This window comes from Tachysurus vachellii, chromosome 6 (genome assembly GCF_030014155.1).
Source record: "Tachysurus vachellii isolate PV-2020 chromosome 6, HZAU_Pvac_v1, whole genome shotgun sequence".
NCBI lineage: Eukaryota > Metazoa > Chordata > Actinopteri > Siluriformes > Bagridae > Tachysurus > Tachysurus vachellii.
In genome coordinates this window covers 3,259,671-3,286,061 of record NC_083465.1, presented here as the reverse complement: position 1 = coordinate 3,286,061, position 26,391 = coordinate 3,259,671, and the positions used below count along the sequence as shown (strand labels likewise).

The 26,391-nt window shown below is 40.0% G+C and overlaps 1 protein-coding gene across 2 annotated transcripts in view; it reads right to left on the bottom strand.

The window, feature by feature from the left end:
• Nucleotides 1-16,250: 16,250 nt before the first annotated feature.
• Nucleotides 16,251-26,391, bottom strand: part of runx3 (RUNX family transcription factor 3) — a 48,545-nt gene continuing 38,404 nt past the window's right edge. For both annotated transcript variants that reach the window (XM_060871775.1, XM_060871776.1), the window contains 2 exons: nucleotides 23,647-23,715; nucleotides 16,251-19,034 (listed from right to left, as the gene is read on the bottom strand). In XM_060871775.1, the coding sequence (XP_060727758.1) occupies nucleotides 18,523-19,034; nucleotides 23,647-23,715 (581 nt within the window). In that variant the 3' untranslated portion in view covers nucleotides 16,251-18,522. The remainder of the gene's footprint in view (nucleotides 19,035-23,646; nucleotides 23,716-26,391) is intronic.

Sequence of the window (26,391 nt, the reverse complement as noted above, 5' to 3'; positions counted from 1 at the left end):
TCTGTGTTTGTGTGTGTCAGTGTTGTACTGTAACGGAATACAAATACTTCGTTACTGTACTTAAGTAGAAATGTCACGTATCTGTAGGCTACTTTACTTCACTATTTAAATTTATGTCAACTTTCACTTTTACTCCACTACATTTCCTAGATAAAATGTGTACTTTTACTCCGTTATATTTCCACTAAGCATCTTCGTTACTCGTTACTACAAAATAAAATCAGAAGAAATGTGTGCGACTGCAATAAGGGAGGTTTGGCGAATCACTGCTCCTGGATTGCATTGCGCACGTCCGCGCGCTCTACGGAGAAGCACAGGCACGCGCAGCGTGCACGCGCAGTCAGAGCTGGAGGCGCAGTGCACGCGCAGTCAGAGCTGGAGGCATTGATTTGGTCTTTGTCTTGTGAATATTTGTTTATTCACTGGATTCATTGGACACACTGTTTGTAGAGAATGCACACATACATAAACTGATTTGATTTGAGACTGGCATCATTACATCATGCATAAAATTTTGGTGTCCACTTTTGCCATTTTAAATAATACCATAACTTTTGTCTTACTATGTAGTCATATAATATATAATATAAAACTCTTCTTGTTTTAAATTCTCACTGAGGGCTAAAACCCCTAAAGATGAGACCCTACAACCGCCCCTGATCTTATGCCTAGTGAAAATCACTGAAATTTTACTTTTTACTTTTACTTCAAATACTTAAGTACATTAAATATCAGAAAATTACAAAAAGTACAGTAAATATCAGATACTTTAAGACTTTTACTTGAGTAATATTCTAAAAGGTAACTTTCACTTCTACCAAAGTCTTTTTCTAGTACGATACTTGTACTTTTACTCAAGTATTGCTTTCTAGTACTTTATACAACACTGGTGTGTGTGTGTGTGTGTGTGTGTGTGTGTGTGTGTGTGTGTGTGTGTGTGTGTGTGTGTATGTGTGTGTGGGTGTGTGTGTGTGTGTTTGTGTGATCATATTAGAGGCAACTGCAGGTTTATAAGGCAGCTAAAAGACGCAAGACGAGACAAATCCTAAGAAACAAATTTTCAGTTATTTTAAAGGGTTCTTTGGGATCCCGATCTTCCGAATGCTTTGTTATTTCAGGAAACACTATACAATAACACATTAGGCTGATGCCTTATACAGAACATCGTCATGCACTTGAGCTTGTAGTGTTTTGTGCTGCGTCCTAATTATTCACGTCACTAGAGGGAGCCACAATACAAGACTGCAATCCCAAAGACTTAAAGAGTTCAGTACTTAACGATCATGTCAGATGTAGTACGAATTCGTTTTATTTACATCACCATATATATATATATATATATATATATATATATATATATATATATATATATATATATGATTATCATTTACATATAATAATAATATATATATTGTCCAAACATAAACTAATTACTGAAAAACTACTGAACTGATATATTTCGCGCGCGCGCGTGTGTGTATGTGTGTGTGTGTGTGATTTAAGTGTGTGTGTGTGTGTGTGTGTGATTTAAGTGAGTGTGTGTGTGTGTGTGTGTGTGTGTGATTTAAGTGTGTGTGTGTGTGTGTGTGAGAGAGAGAGAGAGAGAGAGAGATTTAAGTGTGTGTGTGTGTGTGTGTGTGTGTATGTGTGTGTGTGTGTGTGTGTGTGATTTAATTGTGTATGTGTGTGTGTGTGTGTTTAAGTGAAATAACAGACTGAGCCCAACATTACAGTCAGATCCAAAGAGGCCTTTGAAGTGGCGTCCATCCCTCCGTCTTTCTTTCATTTGTCGCCAACCACCACTGAGGTTGAGCTCATTAAAAATCATACACACCCACTTCATTTTACCACAACCGCACACATCTACACACAGATGCATGATGGCATCACCTCAGCCTGTCATCAAGAGGAGTCTGTAGTAACTGACTGGAGACGAAGCCAAAACTGTACTAGCAAAACACACACACACACACACACACACACACACACACACACACACACACACACACACACACACACACACACACACACACACACAAATATGGACCAACTAAACACTTACTAGTAACTTTTTACTAAACTTCTGATCAACTGACAAAGATTTGCATTCACAGACTAAGAGCATCATGAGTATAAATCCCAGTTAATTCACCTTCAATTGCATCTATTCCATTCATGCATCTTCACTTCATCTTGGTCAGTGGTCCTGGAGCCCCGGGACGTTGGGTGTGAAGCAGGACTACATGCCGAATCAGCACATGCACCACACTCATTCACCCATAGGCGAAATACATTTCTGTTAATGAACTAATTATAGTTTATTTCTTTTAGATGCATGTTCTTGCAGCTGGAAGAACCTGGAGCAAACCTACAGGGACATACAGAGAAGACCTGAAAGTCCATACAGACAGTAAACCAAAATCAGGATTGAACCTGAGATACTTGAGCTGTTAGAGAACAATTCCTGTTTTCATCAATACTAAGTTACGTTATAGTGCTTTTCAATCCATTATTAAAATACCTTTATGAAAAAACTAAAAATAGAAGGCTGGAGTAAACAGGACATACAACATAAACTGAGTAAACCTGCATTATTTTCTCTGCACCAAACACAGCCGCTTTACTCACTGCGTTGACTAATGGAGGCCATGACACTGGAAATTAACTCACATCACACCGGGTCAGGACAGGAAAGCTCTTCTGCTATTGATCCCTGCCTGTGCAGCCTACAGGCGCTGCAGATCGCTCTCTTTAATAGCTCTCTGCCCATCGTTAGTTCAAGATTCTGGCATTAAGCGGCATGGTAAAAGCTTATATGCTCAGATATTCAGACTGCTTTAACCATTAATAACACACACAGGCTTTAATAATACAGAATAGTGGATCGTTTTCCATCTCTCTCTTTTTTCTCTCTCTCTCTCTAACCTTTTTTATGCTGTGTGTCTCATATTGGGTTTAATCTAATCTTTGATTATTTCCATGTCAATTTTTTTTTTTTTTTTAGAAAATTCTGACATTTAATTATGTTGCTTTTTAAAAAAAAAAAAAAAAAAAACATACAAATGTGAACAAGTGACAAAAACATCAATGAATTTTTGTTGAATTTTATATGAAAAAACCTAACCCTAACATTCGGACCTTTCAGTTCTTCACTGAAATGAATTCTAATTTTTTGTTTTTGACTCATCCTATTAGTGTATTTTTTTTAAGCACTTTTAATGAACTTTTGATGAATAACCTCAAACACAGTTAAACCATAGCTCTTGAAGCGCACGTTATACAAGAAAGCTTTCCTAGACCGCTTAAAGCATTTATTTTTATTTCTGTTCCGTTTAACAAATTCTTTTTTTTTTTTTTTTTTTTTTGTAAATGAATCTTTAATTAAATACACTAATGACCCAACCATCCTCTCGCTCATCAGTGATGGAGACTCTCTGCCTACGAAAAAACCCACACATGACTTTACTGCATGGTGTGCTCATAATTTCCTTCACCCCAGCATTTCCAAAACCTCTCACGAGCCAACCCACAGCATCCAAATCTTCCTCCATTCCTAAGCACCCACTGAGAGACTGAGAGTAAGAGAGAGAGAGAGAGAGAGAGAGAGAGAGAGAGAGAGAGAGAGAGGAGAAAGTAAAGATGTCTGGAACATTAGCTGATTCAAATGCGTTTGTCTGTTCATTAAAAAATCTGTACAACCCAGATTTGACCTTTTTTATAGCAGAATAATTGAGCAATTCTTTTTAAAAATATGTAACTCGTATGAAATATGATAAAATATGTTCAGTAAGTACCTTCACATGCCTCGGAGAAAGCATTTATTAGCCTTAACCAGCCGCAGTTAATAGTTGTAGTGCGATAAGGGAAAGCGTGTGGTAATTGTCCAAGACCAAAATAAAGGGCAAAATGTCTGTTGATTCGTTTGTGGTGCATCCCGAACTTTATCATGAGAACGCTGTGTGTTTGACAGGAAGCCAGTCCATGTCATAAGACATATAGGACCCATCTAGTGACAGTTTAATCAATCCACATACTGGCATGTTTTTTGGAGGTGGGAGGAAGCTGAAGAACTGAAAGTAAACCCACACACATCAAAACCTCAACCTCTAGACCCTACAACACCAAGACGACCTTCGGTGTGATCAAGCTGATCCCTAAAATATGTGATCTAACATTATATTTGTGTTCATAACAAAAGAATAAGCATTTATTACTCTAAATGTCTTTGCTTCTTATTATTAGCTAATTATTCTGGTTTGAATTGTGGAGCCTGGGAACATTTGGCATGAGGCAGGAATGTCCATGCCATGGATGGGACAGCATTCCAATGCATTTCCCCAACACACACACACACACAAACACACACATACTCATTTATTTTTATGGGCAATTTAGAGTCAGCAATTCACCTACCAGCATGTTACTTGGAGGTGGGAGGAAACTGGAGAACCCAGAGGAAATGGAACTTACTAAATACAAAACACATTCATAATCCTATTTGTTTTTTTTTTCTTTAAGACACACTGGCTTTGTTCTGTCTGTTATTCCTGCACTAAATGAATCCCCAAACATCCGTGGAATGCTGATACAGAACGTATATACAGTAAGGTGTGTATACGGTGTTGCAAACTCAAATCTGATCGGTTGATCCGTTTTCTATAACAGCAGGTCTGAGCGCAGTTCCAGCTGCAAGGATTATATCAATGCACTGGAGGAGTTTCCTATAACTGCAAGTAGAGCAAAATAAAAACAATGATAAAAAATGACAATGAAGTGCTAAAATTGCTGTTACTGAAAAAAAAGCTCTCACTTTTGAGGGATATCATTCATCCATCCCTCCATCCAACCATCCATCCGTCCATCAGTGGACCAAAACCGTTATCTATCATATATATTCATGCTATCTCTTCAGGATGTTTTCACCTCATTCAACAAACTGAGCAAAAGAAAAAAACATAAGCTAAAAAGACAACTCTTTTGATGTGGACCACCACACACACACACACACACACCTACACACACGGCCTATTTCTACTTAGTGGAAAAAGTAGGCTAGCTGCATTGAAAGTAGTTAAATGACCACATTCTGGATGGAGAAGTCCTCAGCACTGCGGAACACATTTGTCTAGACCTCAGGACCAGATTCAGGGCCAGAAGTTCAGAGTCACACCACGGCTTTGGCGATGGTTAAAAAGCTGAGAAAGGCAGATATACCAGGCTAGTCTCGTATTATTATATATTACTCCTGATCTGGGGCTTCATCCTGGAAAAACTGCGTTTATTTGTTGAGAGATGTTGCCTGCAATAACATCAGGAAGAGCAAAATGCAACGCATTATGGGAATGATACGGATGGTTGTGTTTCACAAATGCGGCAGATTTGTGAAACCCTTTACCACAGCCCCACAAACAAATCCAAATATATTATGTCCAATATGAGTTTTATTCTGGCAGAAGTGTGCACACACATACACACACGTACACACACACGTACACACACAGACAAGCACGAAACAAGACTAGAGATGCAAAAAACTGTCGTGATGAGACGGATTGTGTTAGTGTTTTAATTTGTGCCACTTCCTTTGCTTGTTTCATCTCTAAACGATTTACACTAAAAAAGAAACTGCTGAGTTTTCCATTTCCTTTTGGCCTTTTTCTGCGGTTTATGTGTGAGTGTGTGTGGTCTGGTGGATGGAGGTGAGAGAGGGAGGGTGTGTGCTTTTTCCCTCCTCTGTTTTGTGTCTCAAAACTAAGTTGTGTGACTGTAGTGTGTTTGAATATGCATGACATTTTAAAAGTAAGTCGTGTGCTATTTAATGTGTGTGTGTGTGTGAGCAAGAGCGCGAGTGTGTATGTGGAAAAGTCTATCCTTCTCTCCATTTTTTCCACAGACAGTAAATGAGAGGAGAGAAGTTCGCCATGGGTTACCGTTAAACATCGGCCGGTTGACTGTTCCCAGGCCAGGCACATGGATCCAGTTACGTGCCACCAGCTGTGTGTGTGTGTCTGTGTGTGTGTGTGTTGAGGAGTCACTTCAGGTCTCTTAAAGCTTTCAATAGCATTAATGCCGTTTCTGTACTGGTAAGCAGTGGGGAAGGCAAAGAATTTGACAGACGCCAGTCCACCACTGTTAGCTTCTAGAAATAGCTAATCCAATTAAATGTCACTAACCTAATGTTCATGCAGAGATAATTTGCTCGTGCTTATTAAGTGCAGAAATCTTCTGTGCAGGAGACTTTCACATGTCAAGCAGTTTCTTTAAAATCAGCTCCTTTCTCTGGCGAAAAGAAAAAAAAAAAACTAAATAAGCGGTGACTACTGTAGATCGAGGACCAAACATAACTAGCCATGTTCCAGACATCATGCAACGATGGTAATATAATAATAACTGACATTATGGCGTGTAGCTTCGTCCGCTCACATCCAGAGCTTTTACTCTTACACCAGTTTTAAAGAAGACTAACTCAACCTCAAACCCATGATTTTAGCCAATGCCCACAACGAGCATAGGGATTAAAAAGAACATTTTCTGCCCCAAAGGCTGCCAGGAAAGCAACTCGACTCTGCCATGCCAGTGCTTTACTTTTACTGAAAGGGTCAGTCGTTTGGGTTGAAAATGACTAACCACAGACCTATTCCCATCGCTCGCTGGCAAACATGGTTACAAACGAAACACTCCAATAACTTTTAAAGGGATACCATGAACTTTTTTCCAATCCATTGACTACGTCTGGAGTAAAACACACTGCGGTTTGCTGATGGAGCAAAGCAGCTGTTACCACCTTAAAGGTGAGGTTTAAAGGTTTTTATTCCTGTTATATCCCATCAATTAATTCAGCCATAATATGTCATAATTATAACCAGTTTATAGACCGATATGTAATGTCCACCAAACACCAAACAAATAATCCCCTCACTTTTTTTTTTTTTGCTTTTTTAGTTAATGCTTATGTAATAGAGAAAATCCAAAATGGTGGAAAACTTACTGACTGATGTGGAATCGTCCACCACATATTCGATCATCCGACATATTATACCTATTAATCTGAACTGTTTTTTTCAGATTGAAATACAATACATGGAGGTCGTATAGTTATAGGATTTCACACTAGGCACCAGGGTATTAAATCCCAGTAATTTTATTGCCCACAAAAATCTTAAGAAAAAATGAGTCTTGTCGGGGGGGGGGGACCGGAGGCTTAGTGGTTAGCACGTTTGCCTCACACCTCCAGGGTGGGGGTTCGATTCCCGCCTCCGCCTTGTGTGTGTGGAGTTTGCATGTTCTCCCCGTGCCTCTGGGGTTTCCTCCGGGTACTCCGGTTTCCTCCCCCAGTCCAACGACATGCATGGTAGGTTGATTGGCATCTCTGGGAAATTGTCCGTAGGGTGTGATTGTGTGAGTGAATGAGAGTGTGTGTGTGCCCTGCGATGGTTTGGCACTCAGTCCAGGGTGTATCCTGCCTTGATGCCCGATGACGCCTGTGACCCGAGGTAGTTCGGATAAAGCGTTAGAAAATGAGTGAGAATGAGAGTGAGTCTTGTCAGTGAGGGAATATATGGAAGAAGCCTCCAAAGAACCTGTTCACTTCTCCTGAACATCTTCATCTTCAGTATTTCATCAATGTTACTGTTAATCGTTAACCTACTACTATTTAGGCTGGTTAGTTCGCTGAAACTTTCTCAGGCTGGTTAAGAACGTTGGTGTGTGCATCATATAAGCAGATTTTTTTTTTTTGCCTGTATCAGATTGGGCTGTTTCTTGTCCTGGTCATTCTTGTTTTGTGTCTCGTTCTGATCGTAACATCTTACGTTCTAAACCTGAAAAGGTCGTCTCTGAAAAGGAGCTGTGACCTCCCTCATACCGTATGACCAACTTGAAGCATTTAGAGGAGAATAGCATGAACTGAAAATGTCGTAGCACTATTAAGAAGAGGAGGAAAAGGTCACGATGAGAAGGTCAACACCGAGGTTAATGACATTGTTTAGAAGGGGAACAGCAGAAATTTGGTAAATTGGAGATAAATGTTGTTCTGTTCAGAGTTTTTTTTTTTTTTTTTTTTTTTAAAGTTATGGTGCCCTTTGCTATGGTTTTCATTTACATCCGAAATTATAGTGAGCGCTACTGAGAAGCGGTTTCCATAATGAGGTCTGATAGCCACAAGAGGTACGGCTCATTAGTGCTGCAGGGGGTTGGAGATGTCTTTTATATGATTTAGCCTTCACCTCAGTGGGGTAACTGACATTTTGTTCAAAAACGCTGACACGTTTTGATTCTTACCCCCATTCTTCACACACACATACACGTACACACAAACACACACACACATACACACACACAGTAAGCCTATTATGTGAATATTTTCACTTTCCATCTCTTGATTTCCTTCCAAAAAAAAAAAAAAAAAAGAGAAATGCTTTGTTCCCCTTCCCGTTCCTGGTGTGTTATGTCTGCTCTTAAGGGCAATTATGGTTAAACATGACCCTAAACACGACAGACATTGTTTCAGGCAGAGCGAGTTCTTCTCTTTGTTCATGTCAAATTATTTTACTATATGCGGTAAAAAAATAGCAATGAGTCTCATTTCTGAGAATATTACACATGAGCATCCTTCCAACACACACACACACACACACACACACACACACACAGCTGTAACAAAGCCACAGATGCTCTTTTCAAACGAACGTTTGCTTGCTAGAGGAAATCTTCACACCTGCCCTTTGTTTACATTCAGCTAAAGAAAGAATTATTTGTTATTTGTCACCCTGATGCTAAGGTGAGAAAAAGTAATCACACCTTCATGCACAGACCCTCCCACATGCCTAGATGTATAAAGTCCCCTTGAATTCTTTTAAGATTTCTGTACACCCACACAAACAGGCCAAATGATTGTAACTGTAAACCTGTTTAAAGGCATTCTGGGAAGAATCAGTGACTGAACAATGGCTGGAGGTGAGAGAGATAGATAAGTAGATAGAAGGAAGATAAAAGTATAGAGAAGGTATTATGGAGGAAGCGAGTAATGGTATCGATTGGGGTGGCAGAGAGAGAGAGGGGGAGACGGAAAGAGAGCGAGAGAAAGAGAAATACATTTAGCGGGAGACGGACCGAGCGAAGCTTTATTACAGCGAGTGGTAAAGGAAGAGAGAAGGTGAGAAGAGACATAAAGAGACAGGAAAGAAGAAAAAAAGAATCTGAGGGTGAAACAGAGAGAAGGAAAGGCAATGAAAGTGAGAATGTAAGAAAGAGATCAGTCAAACAGACAGACAGACAGACAAACAGACAGGCAGAGAGACAGGCAGTGAAAGACAGACTGATAAAAAGAAGATGAAGAGAGAAAATGAGACAGAAAGAGAACTGGAAAGGAGAGATCGAACGTAAAAATAAGTATATGTCTGTGACAGTGCATGAAAATGGGACATGAAAGCAAAAGAGAACAAGGGCAATTAAAGAGAGATGGGCAATAAAGGAGGGAATGACAGAATGAAAAACATCTGATGAAAAAGAACAAGATATGCTGAAAGGGGAGGGAGAGAGAGAGGGAGATTGGTTAGGGTAGAAGGAGTGAAAAAGAAAGAAAAAAGTGTGCATGAAAAAATTGAGAGGTGTGTCGTGAAAGAGAGACAGCAGGAAACTGTTAGAGCAAGAGGAAGAGTGATAAGCAGAGAGAAGGGGCTTAAAAAGGAGAGAGTCAAAAAGAGAGATAGGTGAAACGAGAGAGAGAGAGAGAGAGAGAGAGAGAGAGAGAGAGAGAGAGAGAGAGAGAGAGAGAGAGAGAGAGAGAACTGTTGCTTCATGTATACCATATACAAATTAAAATAAATTGTATTATATAGTATATAGAATCTCAGTGCTGAATTCTTGAATCTGATTGGTCAGATGGTGTTGATTAATTTTAATACTGAGCTCACAAAGGGCACAATTCATGACAAGTCAGCACTCTGTTCATTAACATATTAAACAGCTGTTTTTTTTTCTGTCTAATGAAGTTAATCACACTTTTACTGGTTTCTACCAGGTTTTCTACGTTTAATCTGCCGGTCCTGTGAGTCACTTTACGGAGTTTCATGAAATAACTGAAATCTGGGAGAAGGAATACACCTGAGCTACACCTTCATCCTCCTCCACGTCTCCTCCCTGCTAGTCATCTCCTGCTAGTCATCGAAGGAGAAGACCTCTCAGAGTTCTCCGCACTTTTTAGACACTCTTCATGCTACTTATTTGAGGGTGTAACCTGTTGTTGCAAATCAAACCGTTTTCCCATCCTCACCAAACCAGACTCCAGACTTGTTCTCTATCATATACCTTATGTAGGTCATAAGTAGGTCATCTACTGTATGTGGGTTATGATTACTGATTACATTTTACATTTGAGGTACTAAATTTCAAGTAATTAGTGAAAGCCAGCGTTTTTTAGTGCTTGTTTTTGACCAGGTGCTTTGTTTTTCTTGGATCTTGGAATGTAGGAAATTTATGTACTTACAGATTGAGTTGCTTTTGTCACTTGACTTGGCAACCTTGTTTTCCCAAACATCTCACTCACTCATTTTCTACCGCTTATCCGAACTACCTCGGGTCACGGGGAGCCTGTGCCTATCTCAGGCGTCATCGGGCATCAAGGCAGGATACACCCTGGACGGAGTGCCAACCCATCGCAGGGCACACACACACTCATTCTCTCACACACTCACACACTACGGACTTTTCCAGAGATGCCAATCAACCTACCATGCATGTCTTTGGACCGGGGGAGGAAACCGGAGTACCCGGAGGAAACCCCTGAGGCACGGGGAGAACATGCAAACTCCACACACACAAGGAGGAGGCGGGAATCGAACCCCCAACCCTGGAGGTGTGAGGCGAACGTGCTAACCACTAAGCCACCATGCCCCCCCTTCCCCAAACATGTTTCTTCATATTTCTCAGTGGGAACACACAAGATGTAGACCTCAGAATGATCTAGAATACTACATAGGTACAAAGATTTTTTTCAAAGATTCCTTACGAACAATTACCATCTCCCGTCAATTACCGAGGTTCATAGAAATCTTTTTTTTTTCTTGTGTGTCCAAGCGATTTTAGACCATCTTACTCATTTAGCAGACACTTTTAACTAAAGTGATGTGGAAATCGGGCAGACTCCAGTCCACGTGGTTCTGATTTATACTCGAATTTCATTCTAAATATGTTCTTAGGAACAGCTTTCGGAAATTGTACACAGATGAGATCGTCTAGGATGTTCGCACTGAACGTTTGCTTGTCTTTGCTAAACAACTACGAACTGGATGCTTTCCATTTACATCATATTATTTGTTATAATATCTGATATAATTCCTGCAGCACACTGCCATCAGTTTCCTTGGAAACCTGCACTGGTTTTTATGACCGTGCTTTTATATACTGTATTTCTTTCAAAGACATCTTAAGTCACTTTATACACTCTACCTCTGAGAACGAATCAGACGAGCGTTTGTTTTGTCTCCTTCCCAAGTCTGTCAGGAACCTGGCCTGCAGGGAACTGAGTGGGTGTGTAGAAAAGGGTCTTGCACAACATCTCCCCTCCCCTCAATCAAATAATGATCCATGACCCCCATAGTAACTATCTCAAGCTCTGTCTGTGTGTTTGTCCTAATTTCCCAACAAAATTGCAGGAAACACAATCTATTCTCGTTGGACTTTTTTTTTTTTCCTTCATGTGAGAAATAGATGTTGTGTATTGATTCTCATGCAACTGCATGGGAACTGCAGCTCTTGTGTGCTTTTTAAAGGGTGGTTCTTCTTACAGGCGATCTCCCAAACCCTGAACTACAAGCTGGGTAGCCATTTATAATATTACGTACTGCATATGTAGACCGAGACATTCATAATGTAAAGGTCTTACAGAATTATACATATTAAACTTTTTTGTCAAATTTTTTTTTTGTATTAATAAAGTCCTGATCAACAACTGCTGAAGTTTTTTTTTTCACAGTGTATTTCTCTCCCCTTATATATACTTATAAATAGATATTTCTCTAACAGTGTTCAATACTTCTTTACTAAATTATTCTTACATCGTTATCGGCCAGACGTCACCTTCTCCTACACCAGATATCATCTAGTCCACCTTCTCACTCTCGGTGGCTGAAAGATGCAGCGAGTTTTCCTATAGTTAATAATAGAACTTCCTTCTAAGAAGTTTTTCATGAATGGCAAACTTTTCTTTTCATCTTTTCATATTTTACAGGGCATCAGTTTCCAGGACTCAGGATGTTTTTCTTTTTGATAAAAAAAAATATATAAAAAAAAATACACACATATACATATATAAATATATATATATATATATATATATATATATATATATATATATATATATATATATATATATATATATACACATATATCTTAGTGGTTAGCACGTTCGCCTCACACCTCCAGGGTTGTGGGTTCGATTCCCGCCTCCACCTTGTGTGTGTGGAGTTTGCATGTTCTCCCCGTGCCTCGGGGGTTTCCTCCGGGTACTCCGGTTTCCTCCCCCGGTCCAAAGACATGCATGGTAGGTTGACTGGCATCTCTGGATAAATTGTCCCTAGTGTGTGATTGCGTGAGTGAATGAGAGTGTGTGTGTGCCCTGCAATGGGTTGGCACTCAAATGTATTATTCCAAATGTATAAAAAAAGGACAAAAAGCATGACGTCATCATTTAGTAAATAAACGCTGCAGTTTGTGTGGATGGAGTTAAACCTTAACCAACTGTGCATGGTGTTACTAGGAAAAACAACCACTATGCAGTAGGAGCAATAACATAAATAAAAGATTATTTTCTTTTAACCACCGAGTATTTGATTCCTTTCATTCCAAAAGCAATAAAAAACAATTAAGAGTCCTGTGTTTGAGAGTATACGTGTGCTACAGTATTTAGCATCGCAATGTTTGAAGCAATGAATGGGAACAGAATATATATGGATGGGAGGTCTAAATATTTAAAAGAGATTAGTTTCAATTTTTCTTGGGCTAATTAGCATCAACCGCAAGAGCTTTATACTGTTTTTATACAGTTAGCGAGTCTGTTTTCTGTGCCTACATTAATTAACTATGTTTCTATACCATCTACCGTATGTGGCTAAATCGAGTTGGGTTGTCAAGTTTTCATACCGAACCATAATATGAAGATTGACTGGATCGGGTAAATGTAGAGAAAGTGGGACTTAACATCTGGAGAACATAAAGATGTATCTAAGAGTGACACGTTTATATTTTAGCCATTAATGAAAAACAGTCCTTGGTAGTGGGTTTAGGTTTAGCGGTAGTGCACTGGGCACTGGAGCAGGAAGACGTCTCTGTGGGAACAAGCAAGGAAAAGAGAGAGAGTGTGTGTGTGTGAGAGAGAGAGAGAGAGAGAGAGAGAGAGAGATAGAGAGAAAGGGGAGGGCAGAGCTCTCATTGGTCTCAGCAGAGTTACATCTGATGAGAAAATCTACCTTATAATAGCCTGGAGTAGCGAAACCCTCCTCTCTCTCTCTCTCTCTCTCTCTCTCTCTCTCTCTTCAAGAAAGTGCGCTGAACTTTATTTATTTCCCTTTTGTCTAATTCTTCCTTATTTATGTCCTCCACTCCATCCTTCCTTCCCAGAGATGTGAAAGGTTGTCTTATCACTCTCATGGTCCCAGTGGTCAAAACTTCACGGGAACTGTGTGGGAACCGTGATGTTTGGCCGAACTCCTCCTTTCCCAGAATCCTCCTCTCCGGTCCGCTTAGGAAATATTCCCGGACCGGTTCTAACTCGCCGCGTCTTCTCACGAGCGCTGGGAAGAGCGAGGCCTAATGGCTTCCGTATGGTTGCAGGTAGCAGTGACCCAGGAAGTGGTTTCAGTGTTCCATGAGAAACCAGAAAACGTTTTTTTTAACTATCATATTCATTTTGTTTTGATTAAATGTAATCTGTGACACAAATTCAACACGAGTATAAGTACAGTACATGATCTTTGCCAAATAATTAACATAATACCCTGTATTGTGGGAATAATTATTCGCCTGTAATTAAGGGTGTGTTCTGAGTAATGATGAAAGAGTGTTATGTGTGTCACGTTGTGTGTGATCTTGTTACCCCTTTGGGTTACAGCTCCCATGGGAGAGAGAAAGAGAGTGTATGTTTCCCAAAGCTCTGGATGTAATCAAAGAAAGACAATGGAACATATGAGCTTGTGTGTGTGTGTGTGTGTGTGTGTGTGTGTGTGTGTGTGTGTGTGCGCGCTCTAACAATGTGAATGACTCGTAGTGATGCTTATGACACAAACACAGTCAGATGAAACAGACTGTGTGTGTAGGATGAATGAGCAAGTCTATGAAATCAATGCCTTCATGCAGCCTAAAAATGTGTGTGTGTGTGTGAGTGTGTGACATGAAATGAGTAATTCCACTAATTAAAAACTTGCTCCTTCTGCCTTTTTGACTCTGTGAGAGCTGCGCTCTGAGATTGCATTGAAAAACAAGGATAAAGTCATAATGCAGAAAGACGACGGAGATTCTGACTCAGTGCTGTGGGTTTTAGTTTAGCTTTTTTTTTATAGGTCGGTGTGTGTTTGTGTGTATGTGTGTGATTAGTTGTGGTTGGTTGCGCAACAATATCAACAAAAATGCTATTTTTATTCCTTAACTCGACGCTATATTTAAGCCGTTATCCCTCACTGTCAGATGGTATCACAATTACACATTAGCTCTAACTTTTATATCAATGCAGAGTTTTATCTCGAGTTTTCTAGACGTTCCATACAACATTTTAAGTAAGTATAAATGGATAAGAAAATAAAACAGTATACATGCCATTATTATCAACTAATAATTATAGTTGTCAAATAAGCGTGGCAAGAATTAAACACTTTACAACGTGATGTGATGGAAAAATAATCAAAAACAATCCTATAATTCCTATAAGTGATTTGAGTTTTTTTATTCCTGAAAGGTTGATTTAAAAAAAAAAGAAAGAAAAAAAAACGGAAGTGGTGTAAAGGGACTCAAGGTGTACTCAAACATTTCAGTTTGGGTACGGAAAATATATACACTGTGTGTCTCGCTTTCACACACACACACACACACACACACACACACACACATATACACACACACACACATACACACACACACACACACACACATTGTACGAATGAGTATGAGTTTCTGAGAAGAAGTGACACACCCACACACCTACATCTGTCTTCTTTTTACTTCAGCTGATTAAATACAGGGCTTTTGTCCTCTGCGTGAGTCTTCAGAAGAGGACAAAATATTCGCCCCACAGCACATCCAACAGCAAATGAAGTAACAAAACAGATGAATAGAAAAAAAGGGAATTTGGCAACAACAACAACAAAAAAAGAAGGCTATGAAAGGAAACGTGAGACCAAATATTGTACATTCTTGTGCTCGTGCGTTTTAATGGAAAAGATCATAAATATTACAATATATTTTCTTTAATATATTGTAGTGAGACAAATTGATCTGTTTTTTTTTAAGCCCTGTGTATTATACATCTGCGTATTCTTAGATATATAGGAAATACTTCAGGATACGCTGTTCGAGGAAAATAATCAACCATAAAGTTGTCGTGCGTTTTCACACTGAAGCAGATCATTTCCTACAATTGGTCCTGAAGCGGTTTATTCCAATTACAGCATAACAGCAGAGCAAAAAACAAATGACATTTTAATATTTGTTGAAGAAGGAAAAGTACTTTTTGTCCATTTTGAGCTATATTCAGATTCAGGAAACTTTAAAGGTTCAGTTTTTTTCCTTTGACTGACTCAAAACTCCTTCCATCAATGCTAGAAAACCCTTAGAAAAAACTTCATCACATCAACGATTATAGAAATATATATAATCTTCTGTAATCTGATTATTAAACACCTTAGCTTGTGCAGCACGGGGTGACAACATCGCGTTAATATTAACCCGTGACTCGCCTCGACAGCTGGAAATAAAATCCAAAATGAAACCTGTTAGCTTTAGCCGTCCGCTTCAGACTTATCTTTAGCTTAGCATAAATTTTATGCTAGGTTGTTTTTTTGTTTGCTATAAAAGATCTATTTAAACCACAATAAATAACTGTAAGTGTATCCATTATTTTCCATTGAGATAATTAAACATGTGACCTGAAGCAGATTTGGGACACTGAACTTTATTTGTTGAAAAAAAGTTTTTTTTTCTTGGATTGTGCGACGTTATTTGATTTATTGTGTGTTCAAGACTGAAATCCCAAATACAAGCACAAAACATGACCTTTTTTTTTTTTTTTTTTTAATTAATTAAAATGCATCAAAAACTACATTGTTTGCACACAATGAAGGTAGACTATAGCAGAGCATGGTACAGAGTCAAAAATTACAATATACAGTGAATGAAAAAAACACTATTTGTTCTTTAGGAAAGGAGTCACGGAGCTCATGGTGTTACACTCAACAAATATATAACACAACTGTTTGTACGGCTCGATCTGAAACTATTAGTCCTAATTTACTTCAGCTCTTTGGGCATGCACTTCAACACACCAGCCATGAAAAGTACAAAATGCCTCGAGTACATAAACACACAGCTTTGGTCATTTCGCTAAGCCACGAAACCGGATGGATTAATGGATGGATTTTTAACTACATACTTACAACTATGAAGAAGTTTGTTTGTGCTTTTGCGATACATCGAATACGATGCTGTCATTAAGCTTTATAAGGCATAGTGTGTGTGTGTGTGTGTGTGTGTGTGTGTGTGTGTGTGACATAGTTGATTCCTGAGTCAAACTGAATGGATTGTCATCAGCATAGATCGCAAGCCCAGTTCTGGAAAACATGGAGCCGTCATTAACACTATAATCCCAGAGACAAAGGACATCCATATAGCAGAGGTGCTTGCTTTCTCAACTCAATTCTTTTATTTTGTTGAACGAACAGCTTTCTCCTTCCTTTGTTCTACAGGAACACACGCTCACACGCTTGCTCGCGCTGTGTCAGCGAAGGCCTCGGGCTCAGGACGTTAATTATGTACAAACGACAAAAGAAAACGAGACGAAGCACCATCACAAAGGCTTCAAAGTGGCTTTGGAGCGGAGCGAACAAAGAAGGCGGCATTAGGAGAACCAGCGGCCTAAAGAATGGCTGGCGGTCTCTGAAAGACGATCTGACTCCCACACTCCTCGCCACACACTCTCTCTTTTCGTCCTCGTTCACCCTTTAGGTACGGAGAGCAGGTGTGGTGGAGTGTGAGCGGCTGGGAAAGGCCTCTGGCTGCTGACCTATTGTGCAAACACACACACACACATACCCACACACACACCTGAAAGGAAGGGAGGAACGATTTCTGGCCACTTTGGCTCCTATGTGCGAGTTTGTGTATGAAATAATGAGAGACGATCTATTTCATATGTAGTTATCATCTACCGTTTCAGTGGCCTCATTGAAGTGAGGAAAGACGGATAATGAAGGCGCTTAAAGCTACGTGTGTTCTTCATTCTTTACGAGGCTGGGATGTCATCATAAAATGTAACACTTTGGGCAACGAAAGAAAAGCGAGCCATCGTGCCTTGCAGTATATTCGATCTGGAGTTATTACGATGATATTTGACCTCTTTGGACTTTTTTTTTTGTATTGTAAGGAGACAAGAGTTCCTCATCTTTTTTGTTTCGGGCATTTTCTTTTTCTTTTTTTTTAAATAGACTGTTTTAGTGCATCGGAGCTACATAGGAAAAAATACATTACATTTAAAATGGGTAACCATTTCATAATTTAGAAATAATATATTACAGTAGCAAGACTTGCAATCTTATATTAAATCATAGAAATGAAAAAAAAAACACTAAATAAAAGAAAATAGTCAACCAAACAAAAAAAAATGATTTTTTTTTTACCTGGAAATATTAAGAATAATCATAGAACTGGCTCAAATAAATTAAAGAAACCCAAACCATATTACTTTAGTAATAGTTTAGACAAATATTGGCTGGAAATGAAAAAGACAATAAAAACAATATTAAAAAAAAATAATTACTGTAATCATAGAAACAAATTGTTCATGATTGGTGGCGAAAGCTGTCATCAAAAATGTCATTTATATTGTACACTGAAAATCAATGCTGTTCTGTTAAAAGGTAAAAGATGATTGCAGCCATAAATAAAAGTCAAATCAATCACTTTGGCCCAATGCAGCATGTCCTCAGGCTTTGTTTAATCACTAGACCTGGCCAAAGGTGATTCTCTGAACTTCTTCGAGTGTAATTTTTTTCCTTGGCCGTTGGACTCCTGCTATCATCATCACCTAGCTGCTCTTGTTACAGAATAAAACTAAACGTCAGTCTTTTAGAGTCTGTGCTTTTTTTCCAGCAGAGCTTTTGTTCCGCTCAGTTCAGTCTTAAAGCACATAAAGCTTCGTGAAATACGCTGTACAACATTTTAACAACAGAACGATACTGTCTCTGAGAAAAAAACAAAAAATGGAGGGTGTGGAACTCGACCCGAAACATGCAACTCTTCTGTTTGTTGTTATTTCTTAACTCAGTAAGGCCTCCAGACGGACTCGTCCATTCGTCCTGGTGTGCTCATGGCACTCGGTGAGTTGCTGTGGCTGCCGTCGGCCTCCACGCCGTCGCTACCGCCGATCAGGCCGCCGGCCCCGCCTCCTGACCCCGAAGCTCCGCCTGCTGCTGGGCAGGAAGTCAGCATGCGAGTGGGCGAACGTTCTCCGACCGTGCTCCCGGCGGTGCCGCCTGCAGGAACCATGGAGAACTGGTAGGAGCCTGAGCCGGTACCGTAGTACAGGTGGTAAGGAGACGAGTTGGTCTGGAAGTGCGAGCTCTGGTTCTGGTTTCCGGGGTATGGTGGGGGCAGGTAGGTGGTGTAGCGGGTGGAGGCAGGAACACCAGTCACGCTGAGACCCCCGATGCCCGCACTAGGTGGGTTGGTGGAGTAGGTGAAAGGGCCAGGGTAGTGCATGTGAGGGTCGGAGAATCGCGGTGCTGTGAGAGGAGATAGAGACGGGAAGGTGCGCTGAGGGAACAGATCCGAACCTGAGAGAAAGAAACAGAAATATAGAATTTCTTGTCAAACTGGATCTCGATCAGTGACTGGAGGCTGCTACAAAAGATACGTCTTGAGAAGTTTATATTTAATGTCTGATATGCAAAACACGTCACTCAAATATGATTACATCATTTATCAGACAAAGATTTGCTTAAAATGATGTCCATGATCATGTTTCTCCCGTTCATTATCTCCACAGAAAATTCTTCATTTAAAATGTTCAAAGTTTATTTGTTATTTGTAAATGAAGCCCTCAGGGTAAAAGACTCAGTTATTTGACTAGCTGGCTTTTTCTTATTGTTAAATTAAGAGAGAAGAAAAGAGGAAACGGCTCTTCTTAGGGGTTCCACGGCATTACAGGTAACTGTAAACAGATAAAAACTTGTTGTTAATGTCCGTTTCCTTAAACCTCGTTCAAGCGTACATTTATTGTTCGTCGTCATCCTGCGCCATAGTTTTATCTCGTTTGTCGCAACAATGTTGTGTTACAGGAAAATGTTGAAAAATAAAAACAAACGTGTGTATTTCCCTGACTGGTCGGGTCTCATTTTAGAATTACGGCTACTGAGTACTTCAATTAACACATAGCAATTAACACGTGTAACATGACGGCATACTTTTTTGGGTGTGTCAATAAGAGTGAGATATAGAGTTCAAAAAAAAAAATCTCAAAGATCGATATGCATGGACTGAGTAAGAGTTTTTTTTAATTACAGCTTGAAATATTATGAGCTAGAACGGTTTTGTATTAGTTTTTGATAGATGGTGGAAAAAAAGCAAGGTCTTGGCAGCGGAGTCAGACTTTTCGGACCCACACTAGACTGCTGAACGCCTTCTTAAAATTCTTTTAAGATTTTAAGATTCAGATTGTTCCTGTGCGTGTAGAACTATACATACACTACTACACATTATGTACACTATATAATGCCATCTTGTTAATAGCCACCGGGGTTAAATTGTCAATAAATCCTGATATTGTCAACAGAAAGATGAATAAAGATGAGTAACTCCATATTTATGAATTTAAACTAACCACTAAGTGGCCTGATGTGCCAAGATTATGTCTGTTTTGCTGTCCCATGATGCTCTGCCTCATTCAGATTCACTGAGGTTATTAAAGAAGCAAAATGAGCCATTAAATTCAACTCAGGAATCCAATATGGAACGCGAGGAGAAGTGTGATGAAGGCTTTGTTATTTCTGCTTTGGATCGTGTTACGCTTGGACATCATGGAGTGGAATAAAACTCTTTCTACAGCATGTGTGCTGTAAGAGGAAGAGGATTAAAGCGCAAAGCTTGAAGTGGATCGTTTTCTTACAACAATAAGACAGCCCTTACTCTTAACTGGACTTTTTTTTTTTTTTTTTTGCCAAATTTGACTCTTATTTTTGTTATAGCTAAGCTAGAATAAACACGGTGCTGTGCTTAACTAGCCATGGAGTTTAAGCCATGGAGTGTTTGATGCTAGCTAGTATGTTTAAAGACAGATTAGTGCTGAGTGACGTCTGGAGGAGTTCTGACACAGGTGGATGACGAAAAAATCAGTGCACCTGCATGTTATGAACACACACACACACACACACACACACACACACACACACACACACACACACACACACACACACTTGCTAACTTTTTGTGACATCTCTTATTTATTTATTTTAAGCTCCCGAGCGCCTGTCCAGCAGCAGTGTATGCTGGGATAGCGGAGCACATTTTGCTAGCGAGCAGGCTTTGGCATGCCAGCAGCCCAAGGGGGGGCGGGTGCAGGGCTTTGCGTGCCACCGCCTCATTGAAACGTCTTTCCCCCTCCTTCTCCTCCTCCTCCTCTTGCTTCTCTGTCTGGAGAAGTGTGGAGAAGAGAAACAGAGACAGAGGAGGGGAAAAAACGAGACGGTTCCTTTACAATTTCCACTGTTTCTTTCTCTTTTTCCCCCTTTTTTTTTCTCTCTCAAAGAACATGTTTTGCTCTTTGTGAGAAGGGGGAGACTCTGAAGTCTGCTCTTTCTTTTCTTGTATATGATTCCTCTCATGCTTGATTTGGGGTGGTGCCCAGACCCTCCTGTTTGTTGCTAAATATAGAACAGAGAAAGCTGAAAAGCTGCGAATGGATTGCGTTTGCTGGAGCAGCAACAGGACATGACACTTGTAACACCTAAGTTACAGAGGCATTGTACACACGAAAGGACACAAACGAACACTTAGCGTGGACTCTCTACCCTCCTCTAGAGGCTTCACAGAGATCCTACAGGCTGGGGACGCATTTTCAAGGCGAACGCACTCAAATAATAAAGGTGTTAGACAGAGCGGGACACCAGATGGAGTCTTACCCAACTTTCCGACTCCGACATTACAATTTCTTGTGCTTTCCCTACAATTTTGTGGGATCCACAAACCATCTGACTCACACAACTATGCTTGTAATGTATAACCACAAAATCATCCCTCTTAAAAATTCTGTAGTCTGAGAAGGGGAGAGACAAAGAGAACATGAGGCCAGATAAAGAAAAAATGTAGTGTGTGCTCTCCTCAAAAGACATTTAGCTTCCTTGAGATATGAGAGACGGAGCTGAATATGTAAGAACGAACAAACTGGGAGAAAAACTCCCAAGACCGAAGAATTTATGGAAAGTTTTTCTTTTTTAATTGAATATAGCCTGCTTCATTTGTTGATGGGTATCAGCAACTGCCCCTAGACCTTCATTCTCAGTGAGTTTAGAGTAAACAGGGTCTTTCTTCTTTTCCTGGTACAGTAAAATATCAAAAGTCCAGATGCACCTTGGTGGCAGTGAGTGAAAACGATATTCAAAATCACCATCTTGTTATTATATTATTATTGTTTAAAGTAGTTGATTCTTTCAATAAGGAACGTCAGTTTCTTTTGGATGTGTGTGTGTGTGTGTGTCTGTGTGTTAAACAGAAAGCAATAGCAGGACCCACCCTACACATGATCTCTATTACTCTGTGTTTAAATGTGTTGATTCAGAGTGAAGACAAAAAAAGGAGGGTGAGAAAGAATTAACCAGAGAGAAATAGACAGGAAATGATTAGGGAGAAAAACAGCAGATAAAACCCAGACACACACACGTACACACACACATCAGATGTTCTCACTCCTCTCTCTGTATTTCTTGTTGAAGCCACTTTTGATGGAATTCAAAGCTTGTATAGAGCTTGTGTTGTCTTTCTCGTTTGTGTGTGTGTGTGTTGTGCCCCACCACAGGGAGCTGTTTTATTCCCAGAGTTCCACTAGCCCACAGTGAAGCGTGTAACCCACCTTGGCACAGAGGTTTGCCTCATTTGCCTGCAATGTATGTGTGTGTGTGTGTGTGTGTGTGTGTGTGTGTTATTGTGCATGTCTGTGTGGTCAGGATGCAAATCCCCAGAGCACTCCCCTGTGAAATGTTTGCTTACAAGATGGGAATGCAAACCGTGATGGATTGCACCTGTGGGCCCACTAACAATATGACCAGGTAAAAGAAACACAGAGAGGGAGAGAGACAGACAGACAGACAGACAGACAAGTAAAGTGCAAGAAGTACCACTTCGGCTGGTTATTTTGTCTGCCTGTCTGTCTGTCTCTCTGTCTCTATGTCTATCTGCCTGTCTGTCTGTCTGTCAGTCAAGCTGTCTGTGTGTCTGTCTCTATGTCTATCTGCCTGTCTGCCTGTCTGTCTATCTGCCTGTGGTTTTCACTCAAGTCTTTTACCAGAATATATAATCATGGCTCCAATGTGGCTCATAATAATAATGTTGAAGATGTTTCCCTTCACTGTGTTTGAGGTCAGAACACATCTTCAAAATGACCCTACAGCTCCAGTCTCCAGACATTTCATGGCAGCCACAGACATGAGCTAGCTCATGGTACGTGCAAAGTGTAATGGTGGGTAAAACCGTCACTTACACAGGCTAGAGAAAGAGGGAGGCAAATAACCGACGCTGCGCCTTGGCTGTGTTTATATTGGCACGATTGCATATGGGATAAACACGATGTGTCAAATGCAAATGATTTCATGTCAGATGGTGTGCTGTGCGATCACTCTCACTGGGCGAAAAGAAAACAAACATTAAATAACTAACAAGAAAACTGATCGGCAGATAAGAAGGCAGAGGAGAGCCGTTTTTTTCTGATGTGTCTGAGGTGAGGTGTCTTTTACAGTGAAATCATTTAAAACAAAACTGTTTCACAGCAACAATTACAACTCATCCAAAGAGGATTATTTTAGACTCGGATGTGTGTGTGTGTGTGTGTGTGTGTGTGTGTGTGTTTAGGTGCACATGACTCAGCTGCAGTTCTGGCATCATTATGAGATTTGCGGTAACAGGAAGGGCAAACTGGATGAATTGCTGTAGGGATGGAAAAAACTGAGTGTGTGTGAGTGGATGTGTGTAAATTCATGAGGTGTAAATGTGTGTGTGTGTGTGTGTGTGTGTTTGTGTGTGTGTGATAATTTCTTTAAAATGCCCTTATAGAGTTCTTATAGAGTCTGCCACACCACACACTAATGAAAGCAGCTTTCCTTCATTATGAAGTGTGTGTGTGTGTGTGTGTGTGTGTGTGTGTGTGTGTGTGTGTGTGTGTTTGATACAAGGTCTTACCTGACCAGCGGAGGTCATCCTCCACTTTGCAGGGTTTGATCTGAGGCTCGATCTGCTCAGGCCACAGTCCTGTAAGACAACGACATCAAAAATTATAGGTGGAAAAATCCATCTGTCAATCCTGTTCATCTATTAATCAATCCATCCATCCATTCCCCCATCATGTATCCATTTGTCTGTCTATCCATACATCCCTCCATCCAGCCATCAATTATCTGTTTTTTCTGCTATCTATCTATCCATCTCTCCTTAGCGTTACTTATTTTTTGACTTTCCTTCCATCCTTTCATCTATTCATCATATCCATCCATACATTCATTCAGCCCTCTAATCACCAATCATGCATCTATTTGTGTGTATACCCATCAATTTATCCACAAATCATCCATCCTTTGGCTTTGATTCTTCATTTATACACATTTATCTTTCTATAAACCATCTATCAGTCCATCTAACATCCATCCATCCATCCATGCATCCATTCAACTATCTATACATCTTCTACCATGCATCCATTCATCCAACATTCTATATGTCTATTATCCAGCCATCCATCCATCCATCCATTTGTCTGTCTGACCATCCATCCATCCATTCATCCAACATTCTATATCTCTATTATCCAGCCATCCATCCATCCATTTGTCTGTCTAACCATCCATCCATCCATTCATCCAACATTCTATATGTCTATTATCCATCCATCCATCCATCCATCCATACATCCATTTGTCTGTCTAACCATCCATCCATCCTTCCATCCATCCATCCATCCATCCATCCGTGTTCCATATTAAATTCCATCTATCATTATATCCATACATATGTGTTGATTTGTAAATTTACCCCTTTATTATTAAATCCATTTATCCATCCATCCATCCATCCATCCATCCATCCATCCATCCATCCATCCATCCATCTGTATCCAATTTCTATTTAAAACATTTTTTTGCTTGAATTAATTGGGTGTGGCTAATAGGTTCACTCAGAAAGCAGAGATATGTGAATAACAGTGTGTAAAAATGAGGGTCTGGAAATGTGTGTGTGTTCTACTGGGTATCTTTGTGTGTGTGTGTGTGTGTGTGTGTGTGTGTGTGTGTGTGTGTGTGTGTGTGTGTGTGCGTGTGTCTCACCATGTGTGTGTCTAAAAAAGTATGATTGCAACAGATCGACTTTGTTTGCACTTGCTTTATGGGCAGGCCAAGCTCATCATGAGACGTGTTACTGTTCTCTAATCGGGCCTAGGTGGAGAAAAGCTAACATTCCTGAGTCTGCCTTGTAGTTGTATCGCATATCACACACACACACACACACACACACACACACACACACACACACACACACACACACACACACACACAGAATGTTCAACATATCTGTAGTACATTGAAGTGGTTAAACACCAAGTTAAGTCTATTACAGCAATTGCATACTGTATATGTGTGTGTGTGTGAGCGATTGTTTGTGTGTGTAAGCGGTGGGGGTTGATGTGTATGATATCTCTAAAATCTTTCTGCCTTGATGACTAAGCAGTGTCTGTTTCTGTTGTGGAATAAAATTGAGCTACATATTTGTTTTGATGTGTGTGTGTGTGTGTGTATGCTACCGTGAGTGTGTCTGTGTGTATGTTTGGGTTGAAAATAGATGTGTTTTGAGCATGGGCATGCCAATAGGCGTGTGTATGTGATGGGTATGAGTATGTGTGTGCATGTGTGGCTGTTTGTGTTTGGTATAGATGTAGATCATTACGGTGTTTTGTTCAGTGTAGATTATTTTCAAGCAGTAGGCTTGAAAAATTTGGTTTAAATTGAATAAAGCAAATAAAAGTTCCCAATCTCGTCTCTTTCCCATATTAACTGTTGAAATCCATTAATTAATTTTTATCCGTTTACAGCTGCGTTTAAAGTTGCTGACGTCACTTCCAGTGATACACAATCGTTCCCTCTCTTTTTTTTAAGTTTATACGATAGATAAATTGCACCAAAGTGTCACAAGTTAGAATCCAGATTAACTCTGTTGTATAATACAAATACTTTTTCTACTACACTGGTTTAGAGAAATGTGTTTTAAATGTGTCATTTTTTCCTCCATATATAAAAATATTTAGGAAAATACAACCATATTTGAAATTAATTCTGAGAGTTCGTGTGTGTGTGTGTGGGCGTGTGTGTGTGCTTGCTATGCTAAGTGTAGCTCAAGAGTGCTGTGTCTGTGTATCTGAGACCTCTAGACACCAAACCCTTGAGTCAGCGTTAGTTTGAGCTGCTCTCACACACACCTTGGTCTCGCTGCTGTGGGAGAGAACAGTCCCAAGTCTGAGTCAAAGTTTCTAAAGTAATGTGTGGTAGTAGTAAGTGTGTGTGTGTGGGTGTGTGTGTGCGTGCCTGGATCACAGTGTTGGTGATTGGTGAAAGAGTAAGTGAGGTGTTTGAGTGCATCTATGTATGTGTGTGTATGTGTGTGTATGTGTGTGTGTGTGTGTGTGCGTGTGTTTTTGTGTCAAGTTCACACCCGCTGGCCATGGCGCACTGAACTGCAAATTTGACATGCAAATAAAAGCTTGTTTGCTCTCGGTCTGCAATGGGTTAGTTGTTACAAGCCAACCATCACGTATCGTGGACATTGTGGCAAACCGAAAACACACACACACACACACACACACATATGTCAAGATTACAACGAAGAGAAACGGCCAGAATACTCGGTAATAGCATCGTGAATGTGTCAACAATCGCAATAAGG